At 42.2% G+C, this 19,807-nt stretch overlaps 1 protein-coding gene across 1 annotated transcript in view; it reads right to left on the reverse strand.

Annotated features, from left to right (window-relative positions):
- Nucleotides 1-235: 235 nt before the first annotated feature.
- rassf9 (Ras association domain family member 9) overlaps nucleotides 236-19,807 on the reverse strand; it is a 29,688-nt gene continuing 10,116 nt past the window's right edge. The window contains exon 2 of the mRNA XM_061720903.1: nucleotides 236-3,655. Within this exon, the coding sequence (XP_061576887.1) occupies nucleotides 2,440-3,655 (1,216 nt within the window). The 3' untranslated portion in view covers nucleotides 236-2,439. The remainder of the gene's footprint in view (nucleotides 3,656-19,807) is intronic.

Below are 19,807 nucleotides of genomic sequence, written 5' to 3' on the forward strand. Positions count from 1 at the left end.
GATCGCTGGCTTTTCAAGGTTTGCTTACTTAGTAGCTTGAAGCGGTGAAGGAGGTGAAGGAGGAGGGGGGTTAAACAATTAGCGTGTGAAACAGATATCCTTGGCTTTTCTTCTCACCAGCCTCACTTTTGGAGTGTTTTTATCTCATTCATATTTCACGACTGCAATGAGGGCAAAACCAACATCTAAGAACTGATTTCATCATCAAGAAAAACTCCACAACACTTTTTTACAGCATTAGCCTTTATTAGGAAGGTTAAAATACACATCTTTATGTAGGTATAGTTGTTGTTTTAAGAAGTTAACAGTGCGAAAGCACGTGACTGGATTTCATGTGTTGTCATATTTAATAAAAATTAGATTTTCTTTTTTTGAGATAGTCATATAAATGTACTTCAAACACAATTAGATGATAAATAAATAGAACTTTTTTCAATTTCTTTATCAAATTGCTTTTTTAAAAAAAGTTGTGCGCAAGTTATATTTACAGATCTTACAGCAGTATTTACAGTGTAGTCCAGAGGAGCGTTGTACTTTTTGACAAATTCTGCATCCAAACCATTTAGCTTCTTGTTTTAATATAAAACATAGTTGATTATACAAATAAGTGCAGCTTAAAAAAAAAACAAGTCCAGGCTGAAATATGGGGCTTTTTTATCTTTAAAGTACATTTTGATGCCTCAATACGGTCAGTTGTACCATCACACATTGTTCCTAACCTATCACAACAGGGTAGGGTAGGGGCTTATGCAATGACAAAAAACTTCCATCCCGATGGAAACATGACCACTGCATGTCAATCAAAGTTGCAGGGCTACCGTCTGTTTAGCCGACCCTCGGTTCGTACAAACGGGCGGTTGTTTCGCGAAACGCGGTAGTGTTGCGATTACAGGTGAGGAAGTCATAAAGGATAGCCTCTAGTGTCTGGTCGAGGAACTGCAACGAAACCTTGCTCTGCACGAGCGCTAAAGCGGAAGTAAGATGGTTGGCGTTGGTCCAAGAGCCGTCATTCAATACAACAGAAATGGCTGCAGGATTTACCTATCGTGAGTCCCGCCCCCCTTAGTTACTGTTGCTAATGTGAACAATCCACATTGTTTACAGTTTTACGATGGTTACTGACTCGTGAAAACCTTGTCCTACGACTTTTTGGACCCAATACGACCAAGTTTCAAGTAGGGCTGGGCGATTTTGGACAAAAATAAAATCCTGATTTATTTCTCTGAAAACCCTATTTTTTTTTGGAAAAACTACAAAAGACAATGGAATACATTGTTTCTTTATTTTTAAAGAAAAATAGCAAACAAATTTCCCTATTGGGAATGAAGTGCTATTGAAAGATACTGTAAATCCTCGAGTTTAGTAAAGTGACATTTACAATTTTCTTGACCAAACAAAGATGACTAGACGAGCTCCGTCTGTAATACAGCCAGCTGCAAGAAAAGGAAAATCCTTTTTTTAACATCGTCTTGAATAATAAATCCGATTTAGATTTAAAATCGATTAATCACACAGCCCTAGTTTCAAGTCACGATCACTGATGACAACATCCAGGATCAATGTTGTTCAGGTACCCAACACATCCGTATGAAGGCGTTCCCGGTACAGCTAAAAGACATGGTCCCGTCAGCTACCCTTTTTCAACCAAAACCGGTTCCAGGGCTGGTTCTGGTTCTGGGCCAGTGCTGAGTTTGGAACCAGGCTTTCTGTTTCCACTGACAAAGAACTGGCTCTGGTTCCAAGGTAGCAACCAACTCTTTGCTGGTCTAGAGGAAAGAACCGCTTACGTAAGTGGACGGGGTGGAGTTATTAAGACCAACGGCAACAGCAAGACTGGGAGACGGAGACATTTTCAAATCAGAATGAATCTGGATGCAGCAAAGCATCATGGGAGGAGGAAACAACCTGTCTTTTAGAGATGTGTCGACGGAGGAGCTACGTGGACCAAGTCCTATTAGAGCAGATACCTGGTTGTTGCTGCAACTTTCACACAAACACAGCGACGTAACTGACGTTTGCAGTGACGTAATGACGTGGCTCCTCTTAGCACCGAGCTGTGGAAAAGAAAACCGGTTCCCAAATTGAACGAGTTGTGAACCGGCACCAGAACTGGCCCAGAACCTGTTTGGTAGAAAAGGAGTAAGCATGTCCATGATGTCCATGTGATCTTATGCACTCAAGGACATACAAATTCCACGAGAATTTCCCAGGATGGCTGGTAGAGATCTCTAAAGGCTTTGGATTGATTTTTATTTTAAGCAAATCTGATTTCCGACAATAAGAAAAAGGACTTGATTATCCAAAATGCTAGTTTTCAAAAAGGAAAAATATAAAAACAATAAATATATCTGGACTAAGCTTGGGCATCTCAAGAAACAAAAAGCCAGTTTTTGCCATTTTCTTTGTACAAAAGCGAAGGGTTTGGGACTTGTGAGCTTTTCAAACATCGGAGTCCAGCGGAGGGGGGAAGTCCAGACACGGCGAAAGAGAGTCCTGACTGTGCGTGGAGCTGATCCCGGTGTCCGAGTCCGTGTCGTCCACGGGGGACAGGCCCGGTTTGAGATCCACCAACCGGGAAATGCTGCACTGAGCCTCGTTCCCCAGCGGGGGGGGTTTGGGGTTCGGTTCCTCCTCCATGCTCTCCATGATCTGCAGGGAGTTCAGCTGCGACGCCAGCTGCCAGCACTCCTGGTCCTTGGCGGCCAGCGCGCCGTCAAAGTGCTTGAGCTGCGTCTCGATTTCGGCCACCTGGTTCTGCAGAGCCACTCCGCTGAAGATGCTGCGCTTCAGTTCGTCCTGAAGCCTCTGTAACTCGTCACTGTGGAGCGAATTGTCGGAGGCAGCGGTGGCTCCGTTCTGGTCGCCGTCCTCGTCCTGAAGGTGAGCCATCCTCAACTCGGCGTCGATGTCCAGGGAAAGCTGCAGGATGAGCTCCTGGTGCCTTTGGACTTGCATCTGGAGCTGCTCAACGCCGCCGCTGGTGTACAGAAACTCCTCCAGCTCCTCCTCGCTGTGCGCCGCCAGGTTAGAACCACAATCCCCGGGTTCCTGGCTCGTTTGGAGCTCAAACTGCTCGATCTCCTGATCCAGGTCCCTCATGCGGTGGATCTGTTCCCTGATCATGTGGTCCTGGTTGAGGATGAGCTGCACCATGCGATCGACCTCCTCGGTCCCCGGGAAGCCCCTGTTCTCCTTGTGGAGCTTCTCCAGCTTGCGGAAAGCCTTCTTCACCAAGCGCTTCTGCTTCTCCGCCGGCAGGTGCTGGGTGTGATGGTTGCGGCCGTGTTCCCACCGCTTCGGCTTTGCCCCCTTGGGCTTTCCGGCCTTCTTGGTGGTCTGAGGCACAAAGTCGCTGGTTTTGACCAGGAAGAACTGTATGAAGGGCCTCTGGTCCCCCCAGGCGTACCAGAGCCGGAGGATCCTGGTGAGGGGCGGCAGGGCCCTCTCAAAGCCCTTCCACCGCTCCACCAGACAGAAGTCTTTGGGGTCCCCATGAAGGAGCCGTTTGCTCTCCGGGAGGGACTTGTGGTCCTCCAGCAAGGCCTGGATCATATCTGTACACGTCGTGTGTTTGGTGACGCCGCAGACGACCTTTTCCTCATTGCAGACGGTGATTTGAATCTCCTTCCCTATGACGGGCTCGGCGTCCTTCGTCCTGGGTGAGAGAGAGACAAACAAAATGTGTTACTAAAGCTAAGGACTAAGGCCCTGTCCCAATACTCCCCCTCGCCCTCGTTTTCATCACTACCCCTAAATTTTGCGCGTTCCCGTGAGGGTAGTGGTGTCCCAATTCCTCTTTTCACCTAGGGGGAGTGGAGAAAATGAGGGGTAGTGGCTATGAATTGTCCCTACGGAGGGTTTTGCAAAGCTCACTCGCTGACCTAGGGACCAAAACATTTCCCAGAATGCTTTTCGTTAGTCATTTGCGGACTGAATCCAAAAAAAAAAACATGGCGGACATTTCTTATTTTCTAGTGAATAAAATCAATATTTTGAGTTAGTTTCTGCATAAAAATTAGTTTTGATTACATTTCTAGCGAGAAATATATATTTTACTTTCAATAATATTCACTCAGTGAATGTACATAATCACTTTTTTGCCCGTTTTTTGCAACCTCACCACAATAAAGGCTGATTTATGGTTCCGCGTTACACCAACGCAGAGCCTACGGCGTAGATTACGCGGCGACGCGCACCGTACGCCGTACCCTACGCCGTACCCTACACCGTAGGCTCTGCGTCGATTTAACGCGGAACCATAAATCAGCTCTTGAGCCGGCAGGCAGTGATCCCGAAATTTTCGGAGCAAATTTCTTAACAGGTGTAGCTACAACTGTTAGATTTCATCTATTAAACCTACATTTATCTTCCTAAATGATTTATTTCAGCCAGCGGTAATTCTCAACCGAGCTCCAGGTTTCTCCCCCGGGACGACGGCGCAGGGCGATCACGTCTGTACTCCGGCTACTGCTGCTCCCCGGGGCCGGCGGCTCTTCTCATCTCCGAAAACATCGTGTCAAATTTCTTAACAGCCGTTATTTGGATAAACTGAGCCCAGGTTGGGGATCTTAACGGTTACTTTTACGCCTGAAAAAACATTAAAACTTAATAAAGTGCCATATTAACACTACACGCTACAGCTGAAATTAAAACAGCTTTTTGCTCTCGGCTTCCTGATAGGGAAAGGTAGGCATGAAAACGAGGGGGAGTGGGAGTATTGGGACAGGCCCCTGGGAAGATTTCAAGTGCCCTAAAATCTGTCCCTTCTTTTTTAGGGGTAGTGAAGAAAAGAAGGGCGAGTGAAGAAAAGAATGGGTAGTGAAGAAAAGTAGGGGGTGTATTGGGATTGGGCCTAAACATCTTCTACTTCTGATAAGAAGACTAGTGTGTGTCGGGTAAACATGTAGGTCTCAAGACCACTTTCTTGTGGCCTTGGTCTCGTCTCGGGTCTCTGACTCAGATAACTGAGATACCGTTGCACACCAAGATGACAGAATCTGGTGATCAGCAGATCTTCCTCTGGTTAATGTACAGTTTTGTAAACTATTTGTATTTTGCATTTGATTTAATGTTTTGGTGCATCTGCATGTGTCTGTATTTAATTACAGTTTTGTGTTTATAACGGCCTTGTTTGAATAAATGTATGGATATTATTTGCATATCGTTGTGATTGATTAAGCATCAGATCCATATGACAGCAGACCTGAACCGATACCTCGGCTCGAAAAAAGGGCCTGCTCCTACTACAGGGCAGTTTCTTTTGGTCCCATAAAGGTTCCTGAAGACCACGTTACAGGGCCGTTCCTGGTAATGGAAACACAAACACAAAACACAAAAATCTACCCAGAACCCGAATCTACCCAGAGCTAGTGGAAGTAGGGCTGTGCGATTAATCAATTTTAAATCTAAATCGGATTTATTAATCAAGACAATGTTAAAAAAAGGAAGGATTTTCCTTTTTTGCAGCTGGCTGCATTACAGACAGAGCTCGTCTAGTCATCTTTGTTTGGTCAAGAAAATTATAAATGTTGTCACTTTACTAAACTCAAGGAGGATTTACAGTATCTTTCAATTGCACTTCATTCCCAATAGGGAAATGTGTTTGCTATTTTTCTTTAAAAATAAAGATAAAATATTTGAAACAATTTATTCCATTGTCTTTTGTAGTTTTACCCAAAAAATCGAAATCGAAAATCGTGTTTTCAGAGAAAAAAAAAATCGGGATTTTATTTATATCGACCAGCCCTAAGTGGAAGGAACCAAAGTTAAGCATAAGATTTTACAAAAAGATTCGGGGAAATCAGTTTCGAATTAAATGAGTTACAGAAATCCAGATGCATCCTGGGTATCATGAGTAACTCAAGCAGTAAAGGTTTTTAATTTATTCGCAGTGTGACACATATATGCTGATGACACCATTCTAATCATGTTAATGTTTATCCTACATGTGTTCCAAGCTCCAAGCTGGATGGACTCTTGGTTTTATTTCATTTCAAAAGTACCACACAAACCTTTGCCTGCTTGAAGTTGGATGTTTTCGTCACTACTTTAATGGTCTTCCATTAGGCCAATGAGCAGAAAACTACATCCCTCATTTTGTGCTCCCCGGCCTGATTCTATTAGACTGTTATTCATCGTCTTGCTCATCACAGATTATCGCTTAATGGTTTGGTTCTGAGCTATTTAACCCCAGGATGCTCATTAACTTTTTGTCTGCACCGTGAAAGTTGTGCAAAAGAAATGACCGCTGATGGGTTGTGGACAGCCATTTTTTACCTGCTTAATGGAGCACCGGTAATATCCAGGACCTAATATCCAGCCATTAAACGCTGGGCTCCGGCGACGCAGGCGGCCACAAGTAATCAGTTAGTAGATAACGTCGGCAGACAAAGATAAAGAGTGACAACCCGTGTCATTGTTTAGATGAGATGACACGTTTGAATATCCTGCAGCTCCTTTTACTTACTTTAGTGTTGCAGGTTTATATCTCTGAATAACTAAAAATTACAGTAAGGACATAAAATATTCCTGCAATAATTATCATCCCAAACAAGCAGGGAAATGGATCGACACTGACTACCACCCCCGCAGTATTTGGACAATGAAGGACTTTATGATTTTATATCAAGCATCACAACGCTTCAGCTTGAGAGGTTTCACAAATATATGGTATTTATCGTTTAGAAAAACAGCCATTTAAAGCAAAGTAGCTCCATTTTCAGGGGCTCAAGACGGCCTAACCGTTCCTTTATTGATTTAGGACAAATTAAAGAGTTTATATCAGGTTCTGAGTCGGTGATTGGCCGGAGCTTTGAATATGAAGTCCAAGGAGATCTCATACCCCTTTCCACCAAACGGTTCTAGGGCTGGTTCTGGTTCTGGGCCAGTGCTGAGTTTGGAATCAGGCTTTCTGTTTCCACGGACAAAGAACTGGCCAGAAAACCTGGTTCCAAGGTAGCACCAGCTCTTTGCTGGTCTAGAGCAGGGGTCGGCAACCCAAAATGTTGAAAGAGCAAAACAAATATGTCTGGAGCCGCAAAAAAGTCTTGTATAAGCCTTAGAATGAAGGTAAACACATGCTGCATGTATCTATATTAGTTATTACTGGGAATGCAAATGATTCGCTCCAAGAAACGTTGAATCAGGGCCATGCAGGAAAAAAAATATTTGAGAGGGGAAGATTTTTTTTTTATTTTGCACTTCGAGAAAAAAGTCGAAATGTCGATAAAAAAGTCGAAATATCAAGAAAAAAGTCGAAATGTCGACATTAATGTTGAAATACACTTTCAAGAATAAAGTTTTTTTCTCAACATTTCAACTGTATTCACGAAATTTTGACTTTTTTCTCGACATTTTGACTTTTTTCTCAACATTTCAACTTTTTTTCTTCTGTACAAATCTTCATTAACGGAAATGTTGAAATGTAATATTTATTATACACAGTTTTACAGCATTGGAAAATGTTCAGAATGTTTGTGTCATGTTTGTCCTCCTACAGAAACCATATTAAAACAAAAAATGTATTTCCCTCCCCCATCTATTTCCATTTTCAAACATTTTTGAAAAAGCTCCAGGAGCCACTAGGGCGGCGCTAAAGAGCCGCATGCGGCTCTAGAGACGCGGGTTGCTGACCCCTGGCCTAGAGGAAAGAACCACTTACGTAAGCGGAGGGGCGGAGTTATTCAGACCAACGGCAACAGCAAGACTGCAAGGCAGAGACATTTTCAAATCAGAATTCATCTGGAACTGAGGTTTGCAGCGACGTAATGACGTGGCTCTCCTTAGCACCCGAGCTATGGAAAAGCTAAATGGTTCTCAGCCGATTCACAAGTTGAACGAGTTATGAACCAGCCCTGGAACCGGTTTGGTGGAAAAGGGTATCAGTGGAAGTGAAGGAGGTCATCTCATCCCTAACAGCAACATAAACACACAGGAGACAGCAAAAACCTCCCCCAATCAACAGTTTGGTTAATTCCTAGAAAGAAAGACAGCACCAGTAAGGTTGATAAGATCAGAAGACGTGGACGAACAAAGGAGGACAACAGAAGCAGAATAATTTCTCTGATAAAGAAAAACCCTGTCAAGAATATTCTGGAGAATCCACAAGAACCTTTGTCAACATTTACAAATCAGAAGATCCCTTGATGAATGTAAAAACAGAGGGATTACCTCCAGGTGCAGACCACTGGGGCGTACAGGTGTACAGGGATGGAAACTGAGCCTGAACATGAACAGCCACTGAGGTAAAAAAGCATTTCCACAGAAGAAACTCAGGATTTAGGGACGTCCACAGCTTCTGGCTGCAAACGATTCTTATCCCAGCATTAAAAATGATGGTTATGTTTACATTTATGTCAGTTTGTCCAGATACTTTGATAACATCCCCCACAAACATTCATGAAGAGGATATTAAGAACCGTGTTACTCTGCGTGTCCAACTCATACGATGTTTTATATTTCCGTTTACAGCGTTTACAGACTGACACCACTCCGTTTTTGTTCCCACAGGTCACAAAAGCACAAAACCGAGGTGACGTGTGAATAACGAGATCTCAGGAATGTGACAGATTCAACAAAAGAGAGGCCGGTTAATAGTTATTCAGACCCTCGGAGAGGCGTCCAGCATAAACCCGAGCAGTGTGGAGGCCACACAAATACAAAATGCCCGTGGCTTTCGGAGGGAACAACATGCTTCACGGCTTTCAGCTTGAAAACTGGATCGTCCAGAAGTAAAATCCCACAAGTGCTGCTGTTGTACGCTGATGAAAACAGTGGGTGTGCACAAATATCCACTGCTGAGCAGGAACTGTGATTCATCAACAGCTGATTGAACTGCACACACAGGCTTGTAGTGTTCAAGTCCAGGACACGAGCCGTAGTTCCATGGACTCTGACTTGTGCATTAATTGCATTTGTGCCTCAAAATCCTCGTTGACTCATACATTTATTTATTTTATCTCTTTATGCCCTGATGGTTTCCCATAATATCTACAGGAAGTTCAATATTTATGTTGTGCAAGACGCCATCTGACATGTGCCGTTTGTCCATAGACTTCATGGACAAATGATTTACTGTTCATTTGTTTTTGAAATGCACTTCAGGAAGTGGGCGAACGACCTTGATTTCCAGACGGCTGATTTTTTTCTAGCAGTCATCTTGTAGTACTGCTTCAGCCTTCTTTTGGCTATATCTTCCACAGTCTACAGACAAGGTATGTAACAGCGAATAAAAGATTCCTTACTAGGCATGGGACGATATGAAAATTTCATATCACGATATTAGTGGACAAAAATATCACGATTACGATATTATCACGATATTAGTGTGTCGCTTATAAAATTCTTAAAATGCAAGGAAAAACACTAACCGTGGATCCACTGGTTCCTTCAGAACATTTATTCTCAAATCATTCTCAACACAGTGACACTTGAGGTAGAGAACAAATAGTGTACTGTAAATGTTATGCATTACAAAGTGTAAACTATAGTACCGGTACCGGTACTTATTTGAACTTTCTTTTTTTGTAAGAAAATACTTCCCTGAGAGTCGAAAGAAATAAGTGACAAATAGAAATAAAGTGACAAAGTAGAGCCAAATGCACACTGATTGTATTACTCTCTGAAACTTTAACAGTGGCTGGCTGCCTGCTACTTAGTACGGCTCTCTGGAAAAATAATAAAATAAAGGCACTGCTCTATAGTATACAAAACAAAAGCTGCATGGCCAACACAAAGATTGAGTGAAAATAAAGTGCCACAGTAGTCAAATGCACACGGATTGTACTACTCTCTGAAAAAATATTAAATAAATAATAATAATAAATAATATTAATAAAATACATGAAAAAAAATAACACTGGCTTCTACCTGGGTGGTAGCCTTGTGTGACAAAAAAATAAATAAATACATTTAAAAAAAATAAATAAAATTTGGCGATAATTACAGTACCCCACGATAACGTTATCGCGGCCGTTTTTTATCGCGATATACGATAATATCGTATATCGCCCCATGCCTATTCCTTACAGGAACAGCTTCAACATCTCTGGGCTGAGAGGCGTTGGGGGGGTTGGCATCACAGCGGAAAAGTGTATTATACTATCTGAGGAGTACCACAAGGCTCTGAACGTTGACCTCAGCTTCTTTAATTCTACATGCTACTCTGCATCACCCTGGTTTTCGTTATTGATTCGTTCATTTTATATGCAGATGATGCTCTGATTTATGTTACAAATCAGTATTCCTGGGTTTTTTTTGGAAGAAATGGGCACCAGAGAGGAAAAAGAAGGACCGTTCAAACTGTTATCAGCAAGTCCAGAAGCTTAGTGACGCCCCGGGGTTGTATCAACATCCCTGGTAAAGCTCATTTTCACTTCACTGATGGCAGCATTAATGGCCAAACCTACACTGATCTACAACGAAGATTGTAGATCAAGATGTGCTGCCTGATATGCTGCCTTCATCCTGCACTCATTGCAAAGATTATTATTATGTGTTGCATGGTAGGAATAGATTACTGTCCCCAGGTTTCTTGGAATATGCTAAAGGATGTATATAAAAAAAATGAAATGAAGTTGATGAGATACTGAAATAAAACAGAGGTTAATACATTTAAGAATCTGAGTTGGGTTTTTTTCATTAAAATGTTCAACCTCATCCACCCTTTTCCTGATTTGGGGTTATAGTTTCATAAATTAAAAAATAATGATAATCTTTTCCACCTCTGCAAAGCTGAGATAAGGGATCAGGAGCAGAAACGGCTTCGTTGCGAAGAGCCAACATCCACAAAATGATGTGATCCCTTTCTGAAGGGTTTTTACACCTCCTGGATGAAACGACTGGCTGCTCCAGACATGTTTGAATACACCGAAGCACAAACATTTCCTACAGATTTAAACATGGGAGAGACATGTTTCTGTGTTGATTTATGGACATGCAGGTGAATAAACATGCACCGCAGACGTTTGTGGATTTCAGCGTCGGAGACCCAGGTCTCAGCTGTACAGGAAGAGAATGCAGCGAAGCGGGGAAACACCTGTGTTTGTCCTTCGCCACAATCACCAACTCTCAGGCAACATCCTGCTGCCGCCGCCGCCGCCGCTTAAAGCACAGAGGGAGGAAGGCGAATAATGGACTCCATATCAGTCCACTGTTTGGTCCGTTTTTAACTTCACTCTAATGTGAAGAACGCGCCAACAAATGTGTGTTTATGGATTTTCCATTGGCTCCAGTGCTCGTTTTTGATTGATAGCAATGATTTAAACTGAAAATGGAATTAATTCAACAAGGGGAAAACAAGAAACAAAACATTTAGTTCACTCGTGACCATGACTTTCATGAACTACTGGCGGTAAAAGGCTGCTGTACACGGCTGTAAAGTAATGATTCATTGGAGTACCTTGACTTTAACACAGCAGTTATGGCTCAAAATGGCTCAGTTTTGAGTAGTTTAAGGTAATTCCTCAGCTAGTGTCGGCGATTATAATGTATTGTTAAGCTAAACAAATTAAAATCTGTCTCTCAAAGTAAAATAATGAGCCTGAATTACAAAAGAAACAAAATTATGCCACGTTAGACTTTACTGCGCAGAAAGAAGTCTGGTGTTAACTTTGTCCAGGTGGTGTTGACATCTCTGGGTTCGGAAGCATCTGGAATGGACCGTCACACAGTGAAAAAAGTGTGGAGCAGATGATACTGATGTTTCATCTGATTTCTTTTTTGGACGCTCCATAGCAGACACAAAGGTTAATCCAGACTGTTTGTTTTTGCTGAGCCTATCCGAATCCTGAGCCTAGGGCTGGGCGATATATCGAGATTTTAATATATATCGATATATTTTCAAACGCGATATGGTACGAAACAATATCATTTATATCGATAAAAAAAAAAAAAAAAAAAAAAATATGATTTTGATGTAGCTTATTTTGTGACAAATTGACTTGAATGTTTTATTTGAGATTTGCACAAATGTTTTGTTATTTGCACAACTGTCAACCTCAGTGGAAAAGTCTGCCTGTTACTGTCTACATTGTATTAATTGCACAGTGTATTTTAATTTAATTGTTATGCAGGAAAGGGATATTTGTTTTATTTTATTCAAGACGCATTTTTATTCTATATATGCAGGCAGTTTATTTTTATTTCATTTGTTTTATACATTTTGATATTGTGCAGATCTCTGTTAATAAATGTACCTGTGTGACATTTGGCACGAGGCTTTGTATTAAAACTGACTTTTTTTTTAAGGGTTTGCCTCAGAAAAAATGAAGCTAACAGAGATGCTAACAGAGATGCTATGCTATAATGTTTTGGGGGAAACCCCAATTATGTCACAGAAAAAATATCGATATATATCGAGTATCGCCATTCAGCTAGAAAATATCGAGATATGACTTTTGGTCCATATCGCCCAGCCCTACCTGAGCCTAGCCTTGCATTAGCCCAGGGAGCTCAAGCTGCCTCAGGAACTGCTGGCCATCCTCTACACTACAATAGTCGAGTCTGTTCTCTGCACGTACGTCACCATTTGGTTTGGATCTGCTGGCAAACAGGACAGGAACAGACTGCAATCATAACTCAAAACGTTTTTGGTCTTTGTTTGTGCATGAAAATCTGGCCAATGAAGCTGATTCTAACTATCATTAACAAGTCTAAAGACCAGACTTCTTGATGGTCTGGTCTTGCATCAGCGTCCTCGGTGAAGCTCATTTCCACTTCTGTGACAGCACCATTAATCCAACAAGAACTCAGAGGTTTTAGAGGAACATCTGCTGCCTTCAGGACCCAGTGTTTTCCAGGTAGATCCGTGCATTTTCCAACAAGAAGATGTCAAACCACATTCTGCACACATTACACAGGAAGAGGAAGAAGACGGTCCAGGTAGTGCAATGGTCTGTCTGCAGCCCTGAACTGTTGCCAGCAGAGACACAGAAATCCAACAAAATGAATGTCTTACTGTTACATGATACCAGGAAGAATGGGGCAAAGCAACAACTCAAACTCTTCCTTGAGGGATTCTGTAACGCCAGTGTTGTAAAAGGAATGACAACATTCCAACATGTGAAACATGTTAAATTTCTTTAACTTTTTTTCGAGTGTGTTGCATGCCTGAAGCTAAAAAACCTTCAATGAAATAAGTTAATGGGTAAAGCATGAAACAATGTGGCTTGATAGAAGCTAGAAGTCGAAAACTTTAAGATTTTAAAGAGAACTTGACCGAATAGCAAAAACCTCTTTGCTGCCGTGCATTCAGGAAATATATAAGTATTTCCTGAATGGGTGTGAAGTTCAATTTATTAGCCAAAGCTGAATGTGGTAGTCCACAACCTGAACAGGCCAAAAATCAGTCCTTAGACGCAGAAACCTTCAGGCAGGGAATCCGAGCAACCAGGAACCAGAGAACCGACGAGTAGTTAGGAACAGGGAGGGTCGAAACCAACGAAACAACCCAGAGAAAACTGCTAGAAGGCTTTGCATGGAGCTAAGATAACCAGGCAAAGACTGAGTGGAAGGAGTGGGTTTATATCTGGTGAGGGAGCTCAGGTGAAGGTGGTTGCACTGATGAAACTGTAGGAAGGGAAAGCCAGGGAAGGATCATGACAATGGGCAGTCAAAATATGAACTAAGGAAAATGAAAAAGCCCAACCTGATGCAGCTGAAAAGCCCCACCTACCGAGCGGCAGCTCTGCTGCTGTTCTTTAAAAATGTTCAAATTGATTTCCTTTTAATGGAGACTAAGTGAGCTAGTCATACAGGAAAGGTCGGAAACAGTTTTGGAGCGGTTTTATAGCCAATACACGATGGGCTATGTGGGCCGGACGTGTCCCAACATTCATGAATTGACTCAAACAGTCCTGGCAGGCATTGTATTGGTGGGGGAGTGTAAGGGCCAGATTTGACCCAAAGAAAATCAAGGACCAGGCCATGTTTGGTGGAATTGTGGCCAAATTTAGCCAATATGGGCCTCGGGTTGGGTCTGGGGTAGGTTCTAGTCTGAACATACAGTAAAACTCCACTGGGACTTTAAGATAACAAACAGGATCTTAAAACTGTTAGACAGCGCCTGCCAGTGCCCGCTAGGGTCCGCCAGTGCCCGCCAGCGACCGCCAGTGCCAGCTAGGGTCCGCTAGCGCCCGAAAGGGTCCACCAGTGCCCGCCAGTGCCAGCTAGGGACCGCCAGTGCCCGCTAGGGTCTGCCAGCGCCCGAAAGGGTCCACCAGTGCCCGCTAGCGCCCGACAGGGTCCACCAGTGCCCGACAGGGACCGCCAGTGCCTGCTAGCGCCCGACATGGTCCACCAGTGTCCGCCAGTGCCTGCTAGCGCCCGACAGGGTCCGCCAGCGCCCGCCAGCGCCCGACAGGGTCCGCCAGCGCCCGCTAGCGCCCGACAGGGTCCGACAGGGACCGCCAGTGCCCGCTAGGGTCCGCTAGCGCCCGACAGGGACCGCTAGCGCCCGACAGGGACCGCTAGCGCCCGACAGGGTCCACCAGTGTCCGACAGGGTCCACCAGTGTCCGCTACACCTGACAGGGTCGGCCAGCGTCCGCCGACGCGCGACAAGTCTGGAGCGGTTTAATAGCCAATACACGATGGGCTATGTGGGCCAGATGTGTCCCAACATTAATGAACTGATACAAACAAGTCCTGGCAGGCGTTGAATTGGGCGGGAGGGCTAAGGGCCTGGTCCGACCCCAAGAAAATCAAGGACCATGCCATGTTTGGTGGCTACGTGACCGAGTTTAGCCAATATGTGCCGAGTCCGGGCCGAATGTTCTTCGGGTTGGGTCTGGGGTGGGTTAAAATCTGAACATCCAGTAAAACTCCACTGGAACTTTAAGACAACAAACAGGATCTTCAAAACTGTTATCATCATAAAAAAAGCAAGAAAAAAGTTGCATTCGGGGAAATGTTTTGATGAAACTCTGCGGAGGCGCCAAACCCTTCAAACCCGCCGGCAGAACGTACACAAGAACCCCTCGCTTCACTGAACTGATTCCATCTGGGTTCATATCATCGGGGCTGTCGATGTTGGTGCCAGAGAGGAACGAATGAGGGTTACAGGTAACATCTTCAGGTGGTGAAGGAAAACACTCACCTAAAACCTGAACCCACTCTGGAACCAGAATCAGGATGAACGACGGCAAAGGTCTCGACTTGACAAAAGATTCACTGGATAACAAGGCATTGTATATTTTATATATAACACTATGATTGTGCCATATCTGACCTATTGCATTGAAGTTTGGGGAAATGCTTGCAAAAAATATACTCAAGTCTATTTTCATTTTACAAAAAAAAAAGACATAAGACATAATTTGAAGAAAACAATATAGTCATCCTTCAAATCCATGATTCCTTCAGTTAAAACTCTTGAAATGTCTTGAATTAGTGGACCACAGAATTCTGCAAATTATATAAATTATGTAAGAAGATTTTGCTAATCAATATACAGAAACCTTTTGAAAAAAGGAGAAAATAAGTATAACTTAAAAGGTCTCTGATCTTTAAAAAAAACAAAAATTCAGGACGAAATTCATGGAACTTTTTTCTGTAAAAGGTATCAGTTTATGGAACAATCTGGATACAGAAGCCAAAGAATGCAAATCAAACATTACATTTAAAAGAATAATAAAAGCCAGTTTGATGAAGAAATATCATGATAATTGTTAAGTTAGGTGTGTTTTCTTTTTTTCTCTCTCTCTTTTTAGCACCACTGTCACATTTTTTTTTCTTTGAATCAAAAAAGAATACGACTATCTGTGTTTGGAGGAGCTGGATGAACCATCTACAGATCTCTGATTAGCGGGTTTGATGACTGTTTTTAATCTGCCGCCATCCCAATTCAGTCAATACAAAAATTGATAAGGAAGCAGGCTGAGACACGCCCACCTTAAAGTCAGCATTTAGCTTGACTGGCTTAGCTTAGCTATGATGCTAATTAATGTGACCTTACATTCATGATCAAATCTGTCCGAAAAACTGATTTTTTTTTCATGTTTCGCTACTCAAACAGCATTTTAAGTGCAGCCGGAGCTGAAACGGGGACCCGTGTTCACCTGGTCGTCCACAAATAGCTCGGTTAGCAGGTTAGCGGCCCGGACTCCTGACATGATCCAAGTCGAAATCATATTTTTTTTTTCTTCGAATCAAAAAATAATGCGACTATCTGTGTTTGATGACAGCTATTTTGTGTTATTTTATAAATTTGTTGTAGTTTTGGTTATGTTTTGTTTTTTTGTAAATTATGTTTATTGGAAAGTGTTTTTTTTTTAAGTGCGCAATTTGTAATTTGTTTTTTTATTATTACATTAATTGAAATTTGATTTCTTAGGAAAAAGGGATAGATAAAATAAACTTAGTCTTCTTTCTGTTCACTTTCATTCAAGGAAAGAGATTTGTTGTAATTATATTTAACCATAACCGGAACATTTAACCCTGTGAGGACAGGTGTTGCACGACGAACGGTTCTGGACAGGTTGGAGCTCAACAGGTCACACCTGACCGACCCCAGGAAACCTGAGACGGCCCACATGGCCCCACGTTGAACCCAGGAAATGAAAGGCATCAGACATCAGACATGTGGGAGGGAACCAGGTCTAAATTATAGGATTTCTGGGTGCGAGTCTCTGTGTGGGACGTTAAAGCTCCACCGCGGTCCCATCAACTTCAGCGCGATATAATAACAACCTCGTAATTCCCTCCCGGGTCATGAATGAGCAAGCTGCTGCAGGTTACGCCGGTTAGCCGCAGACGACAGCGTGCCGGCGGTTTCAACAAGTCACAACAAACGACAGAAGTGGATCGCTCTCCGAGATCAGTAAACTGGAGATAAAGTGACAATTTCCTGGGTGAAACATACTCTTGTTACGCGATAAGAGAGTTTATTAAAAGTGTCAAAGTAAGTGGGGAACTCTCTGGTAGTCGCAGGTCTTTGCATTGATTTTCCATTAAAGCCTCAATAACAGACAAACGTGATGCGTTTACAGGAATGTTCTGTAGGTAAATGAACCGTAGGTTTTGGCAGGAATGTCGAGCTTCATTAGGGACCAAAACAACATGAACCAAACCTGTTTTTATTGTTGGCAGCAGTTATGATCAGCACCGGGGGCAAGGGAGACATGGGAGAATAAACCGCTATTTCAAACTTGAAGTTACCTCAGTTATGCAGTTTGGCATAGAATTGTCACATTTTAATTAACCGTATGAATTGTTACAGATTACTTTTGTAATACTGTATTTGACCCGGTCTTTGTACGTTTTGACCGTATAGAAACGTAATTCTTGCCATTTTAAGAGTGAGATGTTGTACCTGCTGTACTTTACTGCTCTTACTCTTTAACAACTTGTGCTTTTTATTATTTTACCTCTTTTCTTATCATTTTATTTCATTGTATTTGTTATTTACTGTTTAATTGTGTCTTGCCGCTTTTAATGTTGATGTAAAGCACTTTGAATTACCTTGTGTTGAATTGTGCTACACAAATAAACTTGCCTTGCAGGGATGCCACCCCCAATATTAGTTAGTGAAATTAACTTTTTTTGTGTAAAAAAGGCAAAACTCAGAAATTTGGCCATTTTGCTTGGTAAAATGTTTTTTTTTCTAATTTGTTTTTGCGATTTTTTTTTTCCATGGAGGTTCTTGGCACCAAGAGGTGTTTCCTTTTTTTGGGGCTTTTTCTGTGAAAAGCTGAATTACAACTAGGCCTGTGTAGAAAAAAAATTATTTTCCGATTCTAAATCGATTCTCATATTAATAATTGGTATTTCTTTGTTTATGCCCAAAAAAGGAATGTTTTATTGGACACCAGAATAACTGGTGCCATGTTTTTGCCTTTAAATATGTTTAAAGGTATGAAAACATTAAAGTTTTCAGTTATAATCGCATAAATTGTCTATATGTCATTACTTTATATACTTTCTTGGGGTTACATTTGCATAAAATGCTAAAAACCAAATTCTCATAAATGGGAAAAAATAAAACCGATTTAATCCGTTTCTGTTTCCTCCCTGGATCTGTTTGGTAATTCTGCGCCACAATGTTTCTGAAAGCAGTTCTATCAGCATTCTGGGAGGTGATTGGTCCTTACAGCATCATTAGCTGCAATACTTGCTGTTGAATTTCAATATAATACTAGTATATATACAGGGCTGCACATAATTATTTTGGTCTGGTGCTCAGAGGAGCCCCTGGATATGTGACTTGGGCCTCCAAAAACGCGGTGACCCGTCTCGCCGGATCGATAAAAGAGGGATGCAGGAATAAGTTATAGGCAAAACGATATTTATTCACTTATAAAGATGAATGGCTCAATATAGTCTTTTACAAAGTTAATTTATTTCAATAATTCAACTAGAATATGGTGTAAAAGTTAATTTATTTCAATAATCCAACTAGAATATGGTGTAAAAGTTAACTTATTTCAATAATTCAACTAGAATATGGTGTAAAAGTTAATTTATTTCAATAATTCAACTAGAATATGGTGTAAAAGTTAATCTATTTCAATAATTCAACTTAAAAGGTGAAACTAATATATTACCTATTCTTATTACATGCAAAGCAAGATATGTTGAACCTTTATTTGTTATAATTTTGATGATGGAATTGTTTATTGATTTCATAAAATATTCTCTAATTTATTTTTTATTTGGGGTTTTCATAAACTTTGAGCCATAATCAGAGCAGCGTCTTGCTGCTGCAGGTAACTGCTGCACGCAGTGACGGACGCTGGCTGATTTATGGTCCGCGTTGCATCAACGCAGAGCTTACGGGGTAGGATACGCGGGACCGCGAACGTACGGTGCGCGTCGCCGCGTAACAACATCATGCAGCCACTTCTCGGCGAAGACACGTTTTCTGTTTCTATCCACGGGTAGTGGTTTAGTTTGGCGTCTCTTTGTAGTTGGTGGTGGTGGAACGCCAAAATAATTACTTAATGGCGCTTGCTTCTAGGACATTTTGACGAGACGTGACGGGGTTTGTTCAGTAAAGCTTATCCTACCTCTCTTCCTGCCCAACCCACCGCTGCAACGAGTATGGGAGGGGGAGTAAGGACGCGCTGTGATTGGCCAGTACTAACTTTGAGTGGCGGTTCTGGGGAAAAGCTCTCGCAATAGATTTTTTAATATTAGTATTCTGGTCTGGCCACAACCAATAATATGAGCCCCAGCTGTTGGTACGCAAAAGCGCTTCGCAGCACTAGATTGACAGCGCATTGAGGATTTTGACGGCGCATGCGCTCTGGCGGCCCACTTATGTGCAGCCCTGTATATATATGTTGCATAACTACAGTCATATAATTCATGCAACAGCTGAAAAAACAGTTTTAATAACCATAACCCAAATCAATATAGGAATCGAATCAAATCTTGATAATCGATTCTGAATCTTAAGAATCAGAATCGAATCGCTTCTTGACATTTGAATCGATCTCCAGCCCTAATTGCAAGTTTTAAAAAAGTGTAAAAAAGGCGTCTCTGTCCGATTGCATGTGACTTCAAAGCCTTCGGTTAAACTCCTGATCTCTTGATCCAGCTGAGGAGGCAGCAATCGACCCGCCAGCATCTGCTTTTGAAACCCTTTCAGTGAGGGTGGAGCACATTTTCACGTCTTCAAACGCCCCTGACGTCTTAATCGTATCAATAATCGACAGTCAAAACGATCCGACTTCCTACCGCAGGAAAGCTTTAACACCGTCCCACCACACGAATCATTTCATTGGAACATCTGTGAAATGTGATCTGCCGATGCCTGAAGTCAGCTAATGCCTCCAACATGACGCACGACCCACATTCAGTTCGGCAGCACA

This window comes from Cololabis saira, chromosome 5 (genome assembly GCF_033807715.1).
Source record: "Cololabis saira isolate AMF1-May2022 chromosome 5, fColSai1.1, whole genome shotgun sequence".
NCBI lineage: Eukaryota > Metazoa > Chordata > Actinopteri > Beloniformes > Belonidae > Cololabis > Cololabis saira.